Source organism: Clupea harengus, chromosome 3 (assembly GCF_900700415.2).
Source record: "Clupea harengus chromosome 3, Ch_v2.0.2, whole genome shotgun sequence".
In the NCBI taxonomy this organism is placed as follows: Eukaryota; Metazoa; Chordata; class Actinopteri; order Clupeiformes; family Clupeidae; genus Clupea; species Clupea harengus.
This window is the reverse complement of record NC_045154.1, coordinates 22547082-22564581: the sequence shown is the minus strand read 5'-3', so window position 1 is coordinate 22564581 and position 17500 is coordinate 22547082. Positions and strand designations below refer to the sequence as shown.

At 44.8% G+C, this 17500-nt stretch overlaps 1 protein-coding gene across 2 annotated transcripts in view; it reads left to right on the top strand.

Moving 5' to 3' along the window:
* cntn1a (contactin 1a) overlaps positions 1 to 17500 on the top strand; it is a 58391-nt gene that overhangs the window by 15021 nt on the left and 25870 nt on the right. Inside the window, exons 1-3 of one of the 2 annotated variants that reach the window (XM_031564976.2) lie at positions 3266 to 3507; positions 12363 to 12494; positions 13857 to 13895. In XM_031564976.2, the coding sequence (XP_031420836.1) occupies positions 12440 to 12494; positions 13857 to 13895 (94 nt within the window). In that variant the 5' untranslated portion in view covers positions 3266 to 3507; positions 12363 to 12439. Of the gene's footprint in view, positions 1 to 3265; positions 3508 to 12362; positions 12495 to 13856; positions 13896 to 17500 lie in introns of those variants that run through there. The other variant, XM_012842437.3, reaches the window with a different exon arrangement.

The window sequence follows — 17500 nt, the reverse complement described above, 5'->3', positions numbered from 1 at the left end:
GCTCCTGAAGACTCTGAAGTGAACCATAATAAGTGTAGAGTGGGAGTTGTTTGCCTCCATGCAAGTGTAGGCTATCGTTAATTAAGAAAGTGCTTTGGTTGGAATCTCATCTGGAGCCGCCGTCAATGTTTTCAACATTTTTGAAATACTTGGGAGGCATTATTCCTGTTGTCTGTACCAGATTTGGCTTCTTTTTGGCTTCTTCCCCCAAAAAAATGTTGAGTTAATTGAGCTTCCGACATATTTCTGAAACTATTATGGGACCATTTAGCAACATGGCTAACTGTCATTTTCTCAGAAGTTTCTCTCGTCGAGATGTAACTTGGAACTGTCCTCGGGCTATTTCCAAACACATTATACAGTATGGTTAACATGATTTGACTGGCAAACACATTTCTGTAGAAATTCTGTAACAGACCTCTATTCCTGGAGGTTCCGTCGCCAAAGTAGAACATCTGAGTTTGGCACACATCAGTCAGTCTAATTCAAACGGTGACCCAAATCTGCGTTACTCGGTCAAAGGGGAAATAAGCAGTGAGGCAGTGAAAAGGCTGGAGCACATGGCCAAAACCTGCTCTAATAGATTGATGTAAGGAAATGTAGGGCATGTCAGAGATGCCCTGATGTGACACTCAGAAGTAATGGGGCTGCCTTTTCCAGGTTTGTGCTGAAGTACACAGAGGATGAGTCATCCGGGCATGTGATCTTTTTGTTAACGTGAAATGCAGCAGCCGGTGCACATTCAATCACACCCATTGACAGCCGCATGAAAAGTGCCCATATGCACAACCCTGCCCGTTTCCATGTTAAGAGACACACACACACATGCACACACACATTCACTTCATTGAGTCGTCTTACTTGCTGGCTCGCTGGTTCTACTCACTTGTGTACTCATTTGCTTACTCACTCACTCTCTTATTGATTCACTCCTTTCCTTTCCTTCCTTTCCTTCCTTTCCTTCCTTCCTTCCTTCCTCTTCCTTCCTCTTCCTTCCTTCTCCTCCCCCCCTTTGGAGTGTTATGTCTCAATGCATGAACAGCCATGTCTGCTTGTCACATAAGGGATGGATTTACGAGCAGAACATTCTGTGTTGCTCTGAACCAATTACCCCCCCTACCGTGATTGCTCCTGTAACGGCGTAATCAATGGGCAGGGGACTGGCTCAGCCGGCCAGCCAGCCAGCCAGCACACACACACACACACACGCACACACACACACACACACACACACACACACACACATGCACACGTGCGTGCACAGGAAGGGGGCGGATATCTCCGCTGCATTAATTATGCACGTGAGGCTGGTCACAGTGCGTGAAAGCATGCTGTAGCAGCATCCAGGACGCTGTTGCCAGGGCGCTGACAGTCTTCGCTTAGGGTAGACGATGCTCATGTCTGGCCGTTAGAGGCACCTCTCCCTGGAGCTTACGAGCAGCTGAGGGTGGCGGACGGCAGACAACAGAGTGGCCAGCGAAGAGCAGCCGTTTCCTGAGCACTCCACCTTGGTACGTCTTGGTCGCTCGTTGAGGTCAGAGCGGGAAGCTCCTGTGATTTGATGGTGCCGGCGAGTGAGGGGTTGGCTGGGGTGGATGCTGCTGTGGTCCCCTGATGGGGGGTGGGGGTGGTGGTGCTGAGGTTGGGGGGGCTGATGGTTGGTCCTACAGACGGGAGCGGTATCTGCTATGTTGCGTCCGAGAGGTTGGGCGGACGGACGGACGGCTGTCCGACTATTCAGTGCATGCGTTGAAGGGGACTGGAAATGAGGAGAGATGAGCTGCACATCCCCCCTCTCGCTCTCTCTCTCTTTCCTTCCGTCTCCCGATCCCTCCGTCCTCTTCGCTCCTCTCCCCATAGCGGATGCAGTGCAGCCCAAGGCTCTCTCCCGCCTGCAAAATCGACGGCTCGCTCAGCTGCAAGGGAGGGAGCTGCCCACAGCACTGTCCACACGGCTGGCCAGACGATCTGTCTGTGGATGTTTGGTGGGCAGGCTGTGTTGTTGCAGTCTGGGTATGTTTTAGGCCACGTGTGGATGTGGCTTGTATGTTTCTGTCTGTTTAGGATGGTGTGTTTTTTCAGGTTAGTCACATCCTTTGCATATCTCTGTGCTCTCACCCACAGTCTAATCGTGCACTAATATGTATGTCACTGCAATGTAGGGCTTCGGTGCATATGTCTGTCGACATGTGGTACAAACCCAAAGAAATCACTGCTCAAAACATGCTTTAAAAAAAAGAAGACACACACACACAAAAAAAAATACTTTTTTATGTGTCATGGAAGCAGAGACAAACACACATGAGGAGGATTTTAAATGTCAGACGTGGTAAACATTTTCCCACCTCGGGTACGGAAAGGCCATGGAGGCTGTGCGAGGCGCGTGCAAGTGACCTTCTGCTAATGAGTTTGCACGCATGAATAAAACGTTTTTTATGTCATTAGCCATGTATGGGCTGCCGTTTGAAATGTGCCTCTCCTGGGCTGAGGGCCTGTGCTCATCCTTGCGGTACGGTAAAGAAAAAACCCTCATGTGTAGCCGTACACCTGCTCTTACACGCTGAGTAAGGGCTACGCCAATTTATATTATACAAAGTCAAGGCATTTTCTTGGTTCTCTATAGGCATCTTTGTTTGCTATTTTTATATTTGGGAATTTTGAAAATACACGCAGATAAAAGCAATTGTAGATGTGGCAGAGACCACAGCTCAAGGGAATCATAGTGGATGTAGTTTTAGTGTTTTTGGTTGTCACACTGTTGTATGATGTATAGTAATTGGTTTTGGCTGACCAGTTAGGCTTTCTTACTTTGAAGTGATTCTTGTATTTTCCTTGTATAAGCTGTTTATTTCATTGTCACACATTTTTGTGCCATTGTGTCTTTTATGAAATCCGATAATCCGATTACACAGAAAACTTCTGCCTGAAGCAGTTTGTTTAGTAATACATTGATAAGGAGTCCAAGGGCAACAAGCAAACAATGAGCAATGAGCAAAGTGCATCGCGTGAACTAAAGCTAATGTTTGCTGTGTGGGAGCATTGCGCTGACCCACCCATGTTTGCACTTAGGATCTTGCTCATGGTATTAAATTAGCAAAATAATTTTTTCTAAGTTATTAAATTAGCTTTAGTTCATGCGTGGCGGATGTTGCTCTTTGCTTTGCTCATTGCCAGTTGGCCATCAATGAGTATTTCCGGTTCTTAACATTTGGACATGGTCTCTGCTCAGTCCCATGTATCAGTGCACATAACCCAAAATAATCCTTAATATTGATTTGTGCCTCAGAACTTTCAGAAGCATCCTTTAGTCATGCTACATGCTAGCCATGCTACAATGAATATAGCTACCTGGTATTTGGAAGTACATGGTATTCCTGAATGTATTTCACAAAATCAGAATGCTGAAATCGTATGATCACATATGAATGGGAATGGCTCCGTGGACATGGAAAGCCTGAGAGCACACCTCAACTGTCAGAATGCGGATGTTAACCAGCAGACAACTGTGTGAGTTTTTGTCTTGAGTAGTGGTCTTATTGTGACAATACAATACTTTAAGTACTTGTAGATTACAGTCTCATACAATCACATACATTACAGTTTATGTTTTCATCTCATGCCACTTCTGTATATCTAACATACTCACTGCACATCATCTATTTCAGTGTCATGGAACTCCAGTTCATAGTATGTAGGTCAACTTGTTCTCTCAGCTTTAATTCGTTGTATGCAGGTCGTTGGCTTAGGCTGTTCTTTGACCTGTTAAGACGTAGCGATTTACACAGATTTAGCGATTTACACTTTAACGTCAAATATATAGTACTTTTGCCAATCCCTTATGACTCTTTAAGGCACACAGAGTTAATGGAAATCGCCACAAAATGTGTCACATTAGCACAGTCTAGTTGGATTCAGTCCACCTCTGGATGTTCGGTGCATTTAGTGGGAAAAAAGATGTCATGTTAAAAGCCATTCTCCTTTTGCTCATGCAGAAAGAAAGTGGGTTCCCTATCGCAGTGGACTGCGATCTAACACATGGGACATGACATAGGCCTATGTCGTATCCCATGTGTTAAGTCGTATCCCAGGCGTTTTTAACGGTTGTGTTCAACCAACTTGTCGACCCTTGAACGGCCATTGGGTTCAGCTATGGTTTTATCTCCATTCCAGAGTTGTTCATGGCTGAATTGAACACACCATCTCTGCTTTGCATTATGGCACGTCTGAAAACATGCTTTGGATTAAGCATAAATAATATCCTGGACGCTTAGATTTATTACCCTATCAGTCAATGTTTCTGAATCATCAACAGAAAGCTTCAAGATAGACTTCTATAAATACACATGTATACTCACACTGTTTTGATGAATCCTTTTGGACTGGTTAGGAAAGCCAACAGGTTTCGTCTTTATGCAACATTCGGCTCATTACAAGAAGTATGGTATAGAGTTTGTCAGAGATGAGCAGCTATATATACGGCGTATAGACACCTCAAAATAAATTGTGGCATATGCTTTGAATATCCTGGCGCTAACCTCATCATGTCGAAACTGAGGCAAATTTAGGACAAATTTTGAAACTGTTGTGTGAGAACCTTATGAGAAATAGAGGTACCATAGGGACATCGAGAATTGAGGACATCCTTTCTTTAGTTTGTGCTTATTCCAAGTGGCATTTTAACAACACCCTGGGGGTAGCGGCAAGTGTGGGATTAGCTTCATACGTCTCTGCACTTGATAGCTGTGTAGGCAGCCAAAACAGGCAGGCCTGTTTGGACTTCTCAAAGCGTCCTCATTAGTTTGTAAACAGTTGGGGGGAAAAACTGATAGATTTATCACAATTAAGAACTGCCTCTGCTACCGTCATTGCGAATTCCTCTCACGGTCTGTCAGGGCTGCTCAGTCCTCAGACAGATGTGGATTTTTGGAGATCTTCTCCTTCATGCATGCAAGTCTTTGAGAATGTCTCCTTCATGCAAGGCTTGACGTGTATCGATTCCGACTCTTACCCTCTGAGAACCCCACCCATGCCAATGGGGCACAGGAGCAGACCGCAACACTAAGATAGATAGTAATGGTGACACAGAGGCAGCAACACGGTGCCAGGCCTCTAGGGAATTGTGCATGATTACCCCGCATGAAATCCAATAACCGTAATCAATTCCAGGCGCTGTTTTGTTTCTCTCCTAGTTTCATCTACGAGGACCAGGCAAGCTCCTTTTTTGTAGTGATTGCACTATTCATCATCGTGCCATTGTAATCTTGTGAAGTCGCACCTCTGAAAGGACTGAAATAAACTGCACAGGTACAGAAATAGCAATGAAGCAGAAAGGTGCATATCTCCAAACATAATCATTGTGTCTAAAATAGACCAGAGGCTAACAGGAAGGTTCATGTGTGTGCTCTTTGCGAGGACTCGTGTAATACGTGGTAATTCATTTTGTCTCTGGCTTTCCTGTGACTTCTGTCAAGTTTTTGTTTTGTAAAAGTACAAATCTAAGAGGACTATTTCCAGCTAAAATGTCAGGGGCGAAGGGTCTGATCTATCACCTCTGATACTGCACACAGTTCATTAATCACATTAGCCCCACATTTGAATAAACTGTGGTTCAAGGGACCCACCGTACATTTACAATGACACAGATAAGATGCAGCACGGGCAACTGTTGTAGTTTTCAAGAGCTGTGGGACATTATACTTGCATAATGTTGCAGAGGTTTTTTTTGTCTCCCTGATTCATAATTCAGAAAATGGCACAGTACTCACAATGTCACCTTCAGGCTGAGCTCCTCTGAGACTCAAAACAGTAACAGATGAGGGAATCTTAAGAAATAATATTAGTGGGTAATGGAACGAGCCAGGGTTTTGTCTTCATGGCAACCATCCAGGAAGTCATCCATATTAATTAACCATCGCTTAATATTCCATGTCCCTCTTGTTTTGGTACTGTGCATGCACTCACACATCCAGCTGTGACTTCTCCTCAAACGGCTGAAGTATTTAATCACTTTCAGGTCCCATCTCCTCAGTTTTATTCCCAAACCCCTCGCCAAAGCATTGCATTTGAAAAGCCATTGGACGTAAATTGAAAGTGCCTGTGTCCTCCACGGTAATAATGCTACCATTGATGATTTTGCAAGTTCTTGCCCACCCCTCCTCCAGGTGCACCCATCTCAAGGTCTGGCCTGCAGCCAGGCGAGTGATGGTCGTGAGGGGGGCTTAAGAGATTAGACCCTCCCCTCTTCGCTCTGAGGGGGTTGGTGGGGGTGTGGGGTAGCGGGGTGACCTCGTACCGGAGCACACTCAGCAGGGAGGCTCCTTCAGTGCCATCAACATTAGCATGGCAGTCCTCCTGTCCAGGGAGTTAATCTTCTCACTCCCTACTTTTAGAGAGCGCTTCCATCCTGTATGGTTCATTTGCGTGGTAAACAATGGCTTGAAGGATTTAGGGCGGTTGGCGGCACATGTACATATAAGGGCCCTGGGATGAGGTCGCTAAGTAGGTCCCCCATACAGAGTAAGCGCCTGTGAAGATGTGGCCTTACTCCCTAATAATGTCACAGTCATAATAAAGTGTTGTCACATTATTGGAACTTGTGCCCTTGCACCCCTGAAAGGAGCACTTTGACATGCCTACTTTTGAGGTGCAGTGGGACGACTGTCGACAGCACTCCTAAATTTGCTTTCATTTTGTGTTGCTTCCTTAAACTCTCATCCCCCTGCTGTGCAGAGTCTACAGCATCTTAAAAGTGTGCACTTGAAGGTATAAGGGTGCAAGTAATGGGACCCATTTGTTATAGGATCCCAGTGGTGTCTGCAGCATTGTCCCTCTCCCCCTTCTCCCACTGCATTAGTATGGCCATAACTATAAGCTGTTTATGTGTCTATGCAGTCTGCAACAAAATACCACACTGTGCAACACATCCACACAAGTGTTCTGGTTTAAATTAATCGGTGCCCTAATGTCGGATTAGATATCAAATATTTTGGCAATGTCGAAGCGTGAATTGGTTTAGTATTATTTCTGTGTATCTGCGTGGCTTGGCTTTCATTATGTAACAAAAGTAAAGCAGGGCAATGTTTAATCATAAAAAACTCCACAGCCTTAGGATGGGAAAGGAACATGGCCACTCTTGGGACCAAAAGTAGTAAGATGTGAAACAGCTGAATTTGAGCCAAAATGTTCTAGTGGGGCTAATGCTAATGCTAATGCTGAGATTTTCCCATCCTCAACAACACATGTGCTATGGCTCATATGATCATTGGTTATCTTAACTGTGCAGGGAACACTGGTGGTTTATATGGGAGGTATCTGACCCCCAGCTATCACCATTACTCTCAAGTCCTTATTGAATAAGAGATTCACAGTGTCTTTAATGCAGAGCCTCACTATCAGTATCTCACAGCTGGAGAGTTTTGGACAGAAAGGTCAACTTGTCCGGTATATAGGTCACTCTGGGCTATGAATCTTGTCAGTTGAATGCTGTTCTGTTATCTCTCCATTGTTTATTCACAGATGAAATGAAAACAACATGGCTTCATTTGTAAGTGGTGATAGTGAGAAGTGTGCAGCTAAATGATTGGCAGAAAGGAGGGAGGGTAGGTCTTTTCCTGTGGGTCAAAAGGTTGAATGTTCTAGAACATTGTATGATGTTTCTAAAGAACATGGCCAGCGTTATTTATGGCAATGAGCATATGATTACGATGTTTGTGTTAGTCCTTGAGATTTACACAGATGTCCAAACTAGCAGATCTGGTCATGTTATTGCTGATGCCAGTGTCCCACTGTGAAACTGAAAGAACAGAGATCCTTATTCAGACTCGACTGCAAATGTAACTTTTACAACCCATAGCGATGGTTATAAGCCACTCACAACAATCCTGGCAGGTAATTAAGTTGTGATTGAATATAGCCATGTACTCTATGAGGCATGTACCTGCATACAATATGAAGGGGTCAGACGGTGGTAAATACATGTGGAATGGATCCAGGTCATGACCCCTTTGACCTCCTCTACATTGTGTTGGCTGAAGGGTCAGTGTGAACCCATTACATGAGGTTGAGGAGCAGCACTGGTTGTTACAGAGGTTGGAGCGTGACTCGTCTGTCTGGCTAGAGAATGACATCATGGACATGCCAGGCTCTGTGTCTTATTCTTCCCAGTACAGTTAGTGATGCGATCCGGCCAAAGCCAAGTCTGTCACAATGGGGGCTTGTTGGCGCACGCTGTCCGTGACGTTACATCTGGGGAGCCTTCGGGTTTATCTTTATACAGTGTTTATTTTTGGAATCACTCAAGTTATATAAACAAGAATCGCATTTTGTACGTTTTTATCTGTTTTGGTGTCATTGAAATATTTCAAGAGTGCATTAGGTGATGAATTTTTGAGAATTATCTTGTTGAGACATCCATATGTATGTATATTTTGGATAGAGGTTAGGCTAATATTTTGTATATTTTATTTATTAATAAAAAAAAAATCATCTAATTTTCAGTTCATACATCATCCACCAGACAGTTTGTTGTGTCTCTGCACAGCTTAATAGGCTTTATTGAGCTCAATATCTGAGGTCTGATGCTTCAGTCTAATGGATTCAGTTTGTTGGTCTACTGACATGAGAATGACCAATTATATATGAGAAAACACAAGAATGCATGGTGTCTTTAGTTTGCTAAAATAAACTTCTAAAAACAACCTATAGCTAGATTGTTATTGTCTTGCATGGATATGTGAATCCTACATAGCAAAGCTTCACCGGCAAGACTGGTGGTCACACAGAATAAAATCATGTGATATAAAATGTAAAGTATTACATTGTGTATGAAGAGCACTGAAGCATTTAAAAGTACCTTACCTTACTCTGAGCACAGCTGAGGCTAACAAAAATATAAACAATAAAAGGTCATGTACTGGAGCCAGAGGGCAGAGCACCAACTCTTTAATAATTTCGTATCTTTATGCTAATACCAACTGGAAATTTGTCGTTTCACTCTACATTTATTTACACTATATAATCCTGTGCGGACATATTTGCCCACATGTTTGTTTTGTCAGTCACCAGCCCTGTTGACATTTTGACGCTGCTCATGCTGATGTCTTTTGGCTCATGTTCCCGAGGCCAGAAGGCACGCCTGGGCCTCTGTTCATCGAAAATTAAACTTCCACTGAAGACATGATTCACTTGCTCGTCATTTACAGGATTACTGTTAACAGCACAGTGTTTTTTTTTTCTTCTTCTTTTTTTCTCTTCCAGTTCCTGGCAACCTCCCACAAACTGAGGCACACACTGAGTTACTCAATTCTTGCAGTTCTTCCCCGAATCGGGCCGATCGAAAGTAACCCCCTTTCCTGGCTGCTCCCCCAGAATTATTTTGACTCACTCTTAGATAAGCAGTGCTGGGGGAGGGGCAGGGGTGGATTGGGTCTCATGCACAAGGTCCACCCCCACTCTTCATCTGTGGATACCCCCCATATTTGTCAGTGAATGTTGATGTGAGATGACAAGCTCATAAAAATACAGCCCTATTATGTGGGGCTAAGGCCTGAAGGGGGGTGGCAGGGGGTGTGTTACAAAGGAGAAAGTGTGTGTGTGTGTGTCTGTGTGTGCGTGTGTGCGTGTGTGTGTGTGTGTGTGTGTGTGTTTGTGTAGGGTGCAGAGGGTGCATGGAGGCGTTTTGGGGGGTGGTGGTGTACCATAAAGGGGGAAAAGGGGTCAGTTAAACTTGATGAGTAGTCAAAGGATTAAATAGAGAGGTAGCTGACCATGAAATTCGTAGAAGCTGTTATAAGTTTAAAGAAGGGTATTTGTGTTATGACCATTCAGGGCTAGTACTTCCTCTCTGAAGAGATGTTTAGAATGATAAAGGATCTTTCATCCTAGACAGTGTTAGACAGGAGCGGTTTTCTGTATGCCATTCACGTAATGCCAGCGCACAAATACACACCAAAGCAGGGTAGGAAAGTAAATATTGCATTATTACACAGGCTTTGGGTCTGTTTGCAGTCTGCTTGTTCCGGCCCCACCATTATCAGAATATAATAGCCATTTTATACCCTACTTCGCCATGCATATCCCAAATCCTCCCTAAGAAGCTCTGAATGAATGTGCTTTTCAAGGCTCATCCTAAAGCCATTTCGGGAAATTTCACAATGTTCCACTCAAGTCTATTTTTAGGCTGGCAAAGCGTCCAGCCATATGCACGTCTACCAGTGAACACACTGCACTCCTACAGTTCCAATAAATGGGAGTTCTTTTACGAATACTGATGGAATTGTTAGTCGGATGACCACAGCTCCCTCTTGTCCATGGTATCCCTCAACAATGCCGTTCTAGACAGAAAATTGTATCTATTTAGTTTTTTTTTTCTTCTCCACAGTCACAAAAGGGCTTGACAAAACACAACTGCTTCTTTTGAAAAGTGTTGCTAGGATACCATCAGCGTGTGGATGAAAACCCTCTGTGTTTCTTGTTTCACTCCAGCAGACATTACGCCGGGCTGTGTGCTTCATGCTGGGCAAATCTTTTTTAGAAGTTTTTTTTTTATTCTATTATTTATATTTGTGTGTGCGCGCATGTCTCTGTGTGTGGCTGGGTGTGGGTGTCTGTGTTTGCATCCATGTTTTCTGCGTGTCCGTGCCTGTGTGATTCGTACATCTGTGTGTGTGGCTGGGTGTGTGGCTGGGTGTAAGTGTGTGTGTTTGTGTGTGTGTGTGTGTGTGTCTGTGTCTGTGTCTGTGTGTGCAGACGTACATCCATGTTTATGTGTGTCCGTGCCTGTATGATTCGTACATCTGTGTGTGTGGCTGGGTGTGAGTGTGTGTGTGTGTGTGTGTGTGTGTGTGTGTATCTGTGTCTGTGTCTGTGTGTGCAGACGTACATCCATGTTTATATGTGTCCGTGCCTGTATGATTCGTACATCTGTGTGTGTGGCTGGGTGTGTGGCTGGGTGTGAGTGTGTGTGTGTGTGTGTGTGTGTCTGTGTCTGTGTGTGCAGACGTACACCCATGTTTATGTGTGTCCGTGCCTGTATGATTCGAACAGCTGTGTCTATGTCTCTGTGTGTGGCTGGGTGTGTGTGTGTGTGTGTCTGTGTCTGTGTCTGTGTGTGTGTGTGCAGGCGTGCATCCATGTTTATGCGCGTCTGTGTCTGTGTGTGTCAGTCCAATCAACAGCTGTGAGGAAATGCATGTACGTAGGGTGCGTATGAATGGTTGTGCCCATATGGTCTTGCAACATCAAGCATTAAATCGACTTGACAGGAGTTCAAATGTTGTGTTACAACACGTGATATGGTAGCTTTTTGAGTGTGTTGTGCACATCTGTACCCTGAGTGGTATCTCCCCTCCTCTTAAAGATGAGGGAGCGTAACATTTGTAGTGTCATAAATGAATAAAGACTTTTATTAGTATAATTAGTATAATAAGACTTTTATCATTTTACTTTTAACAGTAACTATGTGGTTATAGTACACTGGCCTGTGGATTATCATAGTCAGCTAATTCAAGCCCTGTAGTCTGTCCACCCTACTCTCTGTGCACATATAGCCTGTAGTCTGTCCACCCTAGTCTCTGTGCACATATAGCCTGTTGTCTGTCCACCCTAGTCTCTGTGCACATATAGCCTGTCTCTCTTGTGCCAGTGTCTGCCTCTGTCTGTCTGAATGGGACCAGTCATTTGTGGTCACAGCAGGTGGCTGCTGCATTGTCCCCAGTGTGGACTAGAGCTACATCCAAGTCTCTTATGAGACAGCTGTTGCTTGTCACATCGGGGTTCATCTTACACCAGCCTGGTGATGCGCCTCTCAGTCCGTGGTCCTCCTGGGCCATTCATTCGTTTCGTTTGCATCTCACCCTGCTGAAATGATTGCTTGTCAGTCACTTCCTGCCAGCGTGGTAGATTTCCCTTGCCACGCTGGTGCCTGTTGGGCTTGACGTACGTATGACATATCAGACTGACACCAATGCGGAACACTCTGGCAATCTTCCTCCCTCTACCTCTCTCTTTCATTAACATAACATTTTATTTTACTTCTATTACATATCTTGTGTGGGCATATTCAAGGTTTACTAAAAGCATAACAGATAGTCTAAGCAACAGATTAGTCTGAACGGAAGGGGAAGTTGTCAAAAGAGAATCATTTCTACTATCAGGGTGCAATTAATAGCTAAGCTAAGGCATTAAAGAGGGCACAAGTTCAGTCTCAAAGGCAGATGGAAAGTAGACTTCCTGTTTTCTGGTGGTCTCTGGCACGATGAACTCTGTTGAGGCACGTCTCTATAAACTGAGTTACTCTCTGGTATTAGGCGTCATTAGGTTACTTACACCATTTCTCTCCGTTTTTTATTCCTTTTTCTGCACAGGGAAACCAGCCATACCTGCTAATGTCACTCTGACTCCCGTTCTGAGCACTTCTCCTGGAAGTTCATGACAGACCAGCATGCAGCCCCTCGCTCTGCTCCTGCCTGCTCTCTCCCTGACGCTCGCCTCGTCTTGTGAGTATAACTCAGCCTCCTCTTCTCCCCTCCTATCGCAGCGGTGGGCGCGGGTGTCGGAGTCAGAGTTAATTGCATCAAGATTGGAATAACTCTGCCTCTGTGTGCGCGGTACTCTATTAAGAAGCCAATCTGCCTGATTATCAAAGCCAATTTCATATCCTTTCCCGGAGAGCATCCACATCGCTGGAAAGTAGCCAGAGGACGACGACCAAATCAACGAGAGGGAGATAAAGGACATCTCTGAAACGGATCTGTCCGAGCTGATATAAGTGCAGGAGTATTACCGCTATCTTTGTGAGATTAAAGCGTCCTTGCCCATTCAGTGGAAAGCTCTGTGCGAGACACAATGTCTGTTCAGATCTTTGAACTGATGACTGCCATTTAGAGGGCGTAACCTTAAAAGCTTGATTTGTAGATAGAAGGGAAAGCTGTTTGGACAGTAATGTACGTGTAAGTCAATCTGAAAGTGTAGAGGTCTTGATTGACCACCAACACTAAGAGTACAGACACTGATAAGTGTCTTTGTGTGTATATATGTATATACAGTATATATACAGTATATATATATATATGTATGTTTACTCTGGCATCTGTGTTGATGGGAAAAAAGCAGAAGTTTCAGAACAGCAAGACACTGTGGAAGACATGACATTCAGCAGATTGTTTACTTTGTTATATTTTTGCACACATTTACATTTTCTGTATAGCTGTTATAGTTTAGGCAGGTCTCCTCAAGTCCATTCTGTGAGAAAGTTACATGCGATATGTATAAAAATGTCACCGATATGAATGTATTGAAATGTCAGGCTATGCTTTGAGAAATACCCTACATAGGACGGTGTATTACCAGGGACCGGCACAGGAATTTTGAAGGGAAGTTGCTCTGCCCTGGAAAAAAGGGCCGTTAAAAATCACGTTCATTTTTGTCACGGCCCCGCCACGCCCCCGTCCTCTGGACGCATATTTTGCCTATATCACTTGAAACTCTCACTAACCGCCGCCGCCACTCCCCCGTCCCCTGGACGCATTCCGCGATTATTTTACCTAGGCCTACATTAAGTTCTGCAGCCGTAATACTATTTAAAAAATATATATATTTCCTTCCGAGGGGCAACTTCAATCGAGGAAGGCAAACGGGCAGTTGCCCAAGCAACCTTAGCCCCCTCCTGTGCACGTCCCGTATGTATTGTATGTATTACCATAACAACAGTATGGTTGTATCAGTTCTGTCACACCCCATTTTGATATTATTTGTTGAAAGAAATTTTTATTAACATACCAACTAGTACACATCAATTTAATTCATGTTTGATTCATTTACATAAAATGTGATCAATTAAATCTCTGCTTTCTTTGCAGTTTCATCTCTATATAGTGAGGTGCCAGACATCTTTAGTGGTAAGTACTTAATGATTTTACTCGTATAGATAATGTCAGTAGATACTGTTTACAAGCTGCAGTCATTTAGGCTTTAGGGGTTCCTACTCCGACCTGATTCAGTGCAGTACATCTACATGCACCCACTAATATTTATTACACTTCACACAGAATCCTAAATGGTCAACCGCTCCAAGGTTACGCATGCAAAATGCATCGCTGTTAATTGTTAACATCTACTGTATGTGTTATGGGCTCTTTAAATGTTAATGTTCATCACTCAGAGAAGAAAGTGCAGTCAGACAAACCATTTTAATGGGGGGTCAGGACTGTCTCTGAGTACCTGCATGGCAAGACTCCATATTCATAGCTGGCCTCAGGCACATGAGAGTCATTCATGATTAATGCCAGCTCCAAGGACATGACAATCTAGCAGGGCCGAGGGTGTAGCGGTGTGCTTGTAGCGGTGCGCTAGTAAATTGTGGATGAATGATTGGCCAAACAAACAGAGATTCATCTGTGGCAAGCGATCTAGTCCTCTCACGCCAAGGACCTTGGTGAAGTTGTAAAAAAAGGAGCTTGTGAGAAGGTTGCCCGCCCGTATCTTATATTCAGCTCTGGTTCGGCGCATTTCATTTCATCTGAGGATTGGCTAGACAGATGGGTTCAGAAGTCTGGTTCCCCCCCCCCCACACACACACACACACAGCCTTCATTTAACATCAAAGGCACCACAAGGGGCATATTTACATTCAAACACGAGCCTCTCGACAGCCTTTGATCAGCGCGATCTTGAATGTGCACTTGACCATTCATTATGGACCTCAGATCGTGGCACTTCACTTGTTTTGTACACCCCCCACCCCCCAACCCCCGAGCACATAGCTATCCAGAGTGATTAGTCTTATTCAGTTTAGCAGTCTCTTGCACAACTCTTCATCTCGGCCTTGTTAAGTAAGTATAGCTCCTCCACCCTTGTCAGCAGTGAGCGTAAACAATGGAAGTATGTCAGCGCCCATAGCGCAGGGGAGCGAGCGCTGCTGGCCCCTCTGAGAGGCTCCAGGGCTCCATAAACTCAGCACTATCTGCCTGTCAGAGCGGGTTAGGCCTCTCCCTCTGACTGCACGCGCGCGGATCATGTGTTTTAAAGGACACATGGGATGAGCTTTTGTCTGGGGGGTGGAAGAGGGGGGGGGTGCGGGGTGCGTGTGTGTGTGTTTGGGGGTGGGGGGTGTGGTCTGTCTCAGCTCTCCCAGCATTGCAAGTTGTGTAAATGAACTGCTGGGGGTATCCATGTCTAAAGCAATATGTCATATGTTGGTGCTCATTTTGAACTGCCTACGTCATATAAATCACAGTGACCTTTTTAAGATGGGTCGTAATATTGAAATGGTTGGCCTTCCTGAGTTGTGCACTTAAGGATGGTTATTAGCCATAGCACCACTGTAGGGGGGGCTGCTGTCATGCAGACACATGACTGATGGACAGCCTTGCATTGTGATTACACACTTGCTACCCATTGCTTTAATTGTCTCTGTCCTTGAAAATGAGCTCTCCAAGGTTAAAACACGAAGCACTGCTGCCCGTGATTACTGGGGAACGTTTCCTGGCTGAGAGCCAATTGTGTGTGTTCATATTTGTTGTCTGCCCCTGACAACTCTGAGATCATCTTCATCATTAATTAGCCTCTAAACAGTCGCACTATCGGCACATTGATATTCTAATCAGGCGGCTGCAACTGGAAGTCACTGTTTCGGTGGCTGGTCTCTGTTGGAGGAGCCATCTCTAATTAGCCCTGACATGCGCACTGCTGAACGGAGGTCGCGCTCCTAGCAGCTGATTTATTCCCTTGCCACTTGTGAGCATCAGATCATATGCCTCCCTCGTCTGTGTACGGTGCCCAGTGACGATCCGAGTGGAGCGCAGGAGACGAGGCCCCACTTGAGAAAATGTTCAAAGATGGCTTTGACCGAGTGCATTTTTAAAATGTGTGTGTACTGCATGCGGCTCTATTTCATATAATCTTGTTGACAGCAGATATTCTACTGACTGTTACCGGACACCTGTGTGTGTGCACGCACGTGTTTGTTTGTGTGTGTGACAGGCCGGTGTGTGTGTGTGTGTGTGGTACATTGGGTGTGTGCCTCTGAAGAGCGTCCAAATTCACTTCCCAAAGCAGATTGTGCGTGGTAACGCACAGCGGAGGCAACACACACGAGCCCACAGCTCACAGATGGCTCATGGCTCCCCCTCAGCTACCCCATCACCGTGACCCAGCAATCACATCCACAGCAGATATGCAGAGTCACTCACATCCACAGCATATATGCAGAGTCACTCACATCCACAGCATATATGCAGAGTCACTCACATCCACAGCATATATGCAGAGTCACTCACATCCACAGCATATATGCAGTCACTCACATCCACAGCATATATGCAGAGTCATGGTCTAGAAGGCCAAGGAAGTAATGGGTCTATAGATGTGGATATTTAAGCTTCATACTGTTAAAGGTTCAGTCACATATTCGAAAAGACAATAGCCCATTATGTCCTGGCCTTAGTTTTATGGCCCTATACTGAAACCCATTTTAAGATTAAGTGAACAGATGAAATTGGACAGCCATACGTTGGGATCAAGTAGGAGTAGCAGTAGACTATTACATTTGAAAGGTTAACCTTGTGTTGAATTAGAACTCTGATTATCAAATCAAATCACCAGTTTTTGATCAGTATATCTGCGAAGACTGTTGTTGTGCTTTTGTGTTGTTGTGTTGCCGTGGCGTTTTCTGTGGTTAAGAAGGTAAACTTCTGTTTTGTATCTGAGTGAGTTGTGTGTCTGTGCCTGAGAGGACATCATACAAGATTCACACTCCTGTGAATGGTTAATGGGTAGGGACATAACACACACTGCCTCCCCTCCTGGTGTGGTACCTCTAAAAAATCCCACCTTATGAATAATTGATGTGTTATCAGAGGGGCCTGAGCCAGCGAAGAAATAGTCAGAGCTGATCCCTGCAATATGAGCTTTTGCCATTTAAAATTCAGATGAGTTTTGTTCTTTTTCCGTCCATATATTAATGCCGGACAGGGATCCTGTGCTGTCTCTTTCCCAGCAGAGCCGGTCAGGAGGTGGGGTTCTCTCTCTCCCCACGCATGGCACAGAAACCACGGGGTCGTGCTTGTTCATTTGATTAACTGATCAACCACCGGGAGCAAGATCACTCACTTGAATCGCCGTACGCCCGTTTACAAGCCACAGAGAAAGAGCAGCCAGAACATGTCACTAATACATGAACACATGAACGCATACATTCACACACAGATATGTGGACACACACACACACACACACGACTAGAGAGGGCAGAGAAGGGACAGACAGAGATAGAGAGAGGGAAAGAGGGAGAAAGAGAGAATTACCCAGGGTGGTGAAAGAGAGAGTGAGACAGACAGTGAGTGAGAGAGGGGGAGATGAGAGGGAGATGAGAGAGAGGGAGAGGAGTAGCGAGAGCGAGCGCTATCTCCAGGCAATGGGCCTGTGCCCAGTGGAACAGCATACCCTCTGCCATCTGTCACTTTCAATGCTGCATCTCTGGAATAATAGAAATAATAATTACTTCAC